We start from the raw sequence: 2,210 nt of genomic DNA, 5'->3' as shown, positions 1-2,210 counted from the left end.
ACGGTTAGGTCCACCATACCCCCTCCCAAAAAGTGGTCCAGAACTCCTATATATACCCTACTCACATCCAGAAATGAGATGGAGTTGTTAGATTCCATTTCATAAGTGAATTTTAGTCGTGGATGATAATTATTGAATATGGCTAAGACAGTGTCAATTTTGGTCGTAGGTAATGCTGTAATAATATCGTCAACATATCTGTAAAATATAGGTACGTTGAAATCTAGTCTCTGCAGGCAAGACACTTCAAGGTCTTCCATAACTACCATTATATTAACTACCATTCTAGTCACCCTTTTAAATACAAGACCAACACTATTATTCGTTTAGTTGACCACGCTATTTTACTTTCGGACAAGATATATTGAAAACAAAACATCGCTCTAGGTAAAAAAATTTTACTTAACAACTGCTTTCCGTACAAAATTATTGACAAACATTAATATTAGACTCAATGAATTAAATAGACGTGACACGACTCTTACAGACCGTGGGAAAAAATAACCTTTGATCCTAAATTAAGCATTATCCTCCCTTTCATTAAAGGACTGACCGAAAAAATCAGCACGAATTTGAAAAAAATAGGTCTGAATACTGCTTATACAGTCCCAAAAAAACTAGACAAAATCATAAAAAGAGGCAAAGACCAAATAAACTGGGACAAAAAAACTGAAGTAATATACCACATTGAATGCAAAGACTGCAAAGCCTCTTATATTGGACAAACTTTTTTTTTTTTTGAGACCCGGTGGAAATCCTCATGGACCGTCCCCCCGCCCTGCTGGGACAGAGACGGGGGAGGTGTGGGACTCGCCCTCCCTGTACCCCAGGCAATTGACGACCTGGGGCCAGCGTGCAATGGAGGGCGCCTATCGCACTAAAACCACCGGGGGTGGACTTCTCTGCGCTATTGGGGACTGTCGGGGTATACAAACGCAGTCTTCCCGCACAATCCCCGCGCCGCGCGTAACTTCGCGCACCTCTACGCCCTGGTGTTGGGGCCTGGCCCTGATAAGGGCCTTCTCCTCCAATTTGCGGCGGGGGTGCCACCCGGCCCTCCGCCGCGCCCCTCGGTTGTGTGTGGGGGCAGGCGGGTCATGAGATTCCCAGCGCACGCCCGCCTAGGAGTCCCCTCGACTCCTCGAACTCTGCACCTTTCAGTCGCCTTTTACGACAGGCAGGTGATACCCTGGGCCTATTCTTCCAGCGGGACCCGTACGCCCTGGAGGGACCCTTTTAGAGGTCCCGTCCAGTCGCCTTGATGTTGTGTGGCGAATCCATTTTCCTACAGCTCTTCCCCTGGTGTTCGGCGAAGGCTTCATCATCCTCGTTGCCAGAGTTCGTCAGTAGTTTTTCTGCTGGTTGCTCCTCTTATTGTTGCGAAGGTGAAAGTGGGGATTCCCTTTTTGGGAGGTTCACCCCGCTCTACCACGGCCGCCGATGGGCAGCTATGCCGCGCCGTCCGCGCCCGCGCCGTGCTCCTCCGCCTCTCCTATTTTGTGTGCCTGGAGGCTCCACTTCTCCTCTTCTCACGCGCTCGTCGTCCTCCTTAGCGCGCATGACCCTCTCACAAAATGTGGCGAACGCCTCCCACGTGTCTTCCCGCTCCACAATTGCGCCCACCACAGCAGGGAGCGACAGGTCCGCGCCAATTCGGTCCCTCAGAACCCGGCGCTGGTCGTCCCACGCCGGACAAGAGTCCAGCGTGTGCTGCGCCGTATCGAGATCCTCTTCACAGTGATGACAAGCCGGATTCGGCTCACGACCTATACGACACAGGTACTCACCGAAGCACCCATACCCGGTGAGCACCTGCGTCGTTCTATACGAGGCCCTCGCCCAGGTCCTCTCGAGCCAGGCCTCCATGCGCGGGAGAATAGCGCTAACCGTGCGTTGGCCCGGGCAGCTAGGGTACGCAAGTCTCGCCTCCCATTCTCCCCTGACCTCCCTCTTCGCCTCGGAGTTGATTAGTCTCCTGACCTTCCCCGTTATAGGAACCCCCTGTGCTTTCAGATCAGCGATGCGCCTATAGGCGTTGATATATGCCTGTGCGATCAAGTCTATCGGGGCCATTCCTGCAAGGAGCGTTGCCGCCGCATGCGACACTGTTCTGTAGGCCCTCGTGACCCGTACCGCCAATCTTCTCTGCGTCTTCCGAAGAACGGCTAGAGACCTCCTATCTGCACTGATCTTGTCCGCCCAGATCGGGG

General features: G+C 52.3%; 1 protein-coding gene across 1 annotated transcript; it reads right to left on the bottom strand.

Annotated features, from left to right (window-relative positions):
- Positions 1 to 1,425: 1,425 nt before the first annotated feature.
- On the bottom strand, positions 1,426 to 2,073 carry LOC105561462. The gene has a single exon (XM_012011464.1). The coding sequence runs from the start codon at positions 2,071 to 2,073 to the stop codon at positions 1,426 to 1,428; it is 648 nt and encodes a 215-aa protein (XP_011866854.1).
- Between the last annotated feature and the right edge of the window lie 137 nt (positions 2,074 to 2,210).

This window comes from Vollenhovia emeryi, unplaced genomic scaffold (assembly GCF_000949405.1).
Source record: "Vollenhovia emeryi isolate VEMERY1.0 unplaced genomic scaffold, V.emery_V1.0 DF945334.1, whole genome shotgun sequence".
In the NCBI taxonomy this organism is placed as follows: domain Eukaryota; kingdom Metazoa; phylum Arthropoda; class Insecta; order Hymenoptera; family Formicidae; genus Vollenhovia; species Vollenhovia emeryi.
This window is presented reverse-complemented; position numbering and strand designations above follow the sequence as displayed.

Coding starts and splice junctions, on each gene's coding strand:
- LOC105561462 (XM_012011464.1), bottom strand. CDS start 2,073: ATGGCCCCGATAGACTTGATCGCACAGGCATATATCAACGCCTATAGG.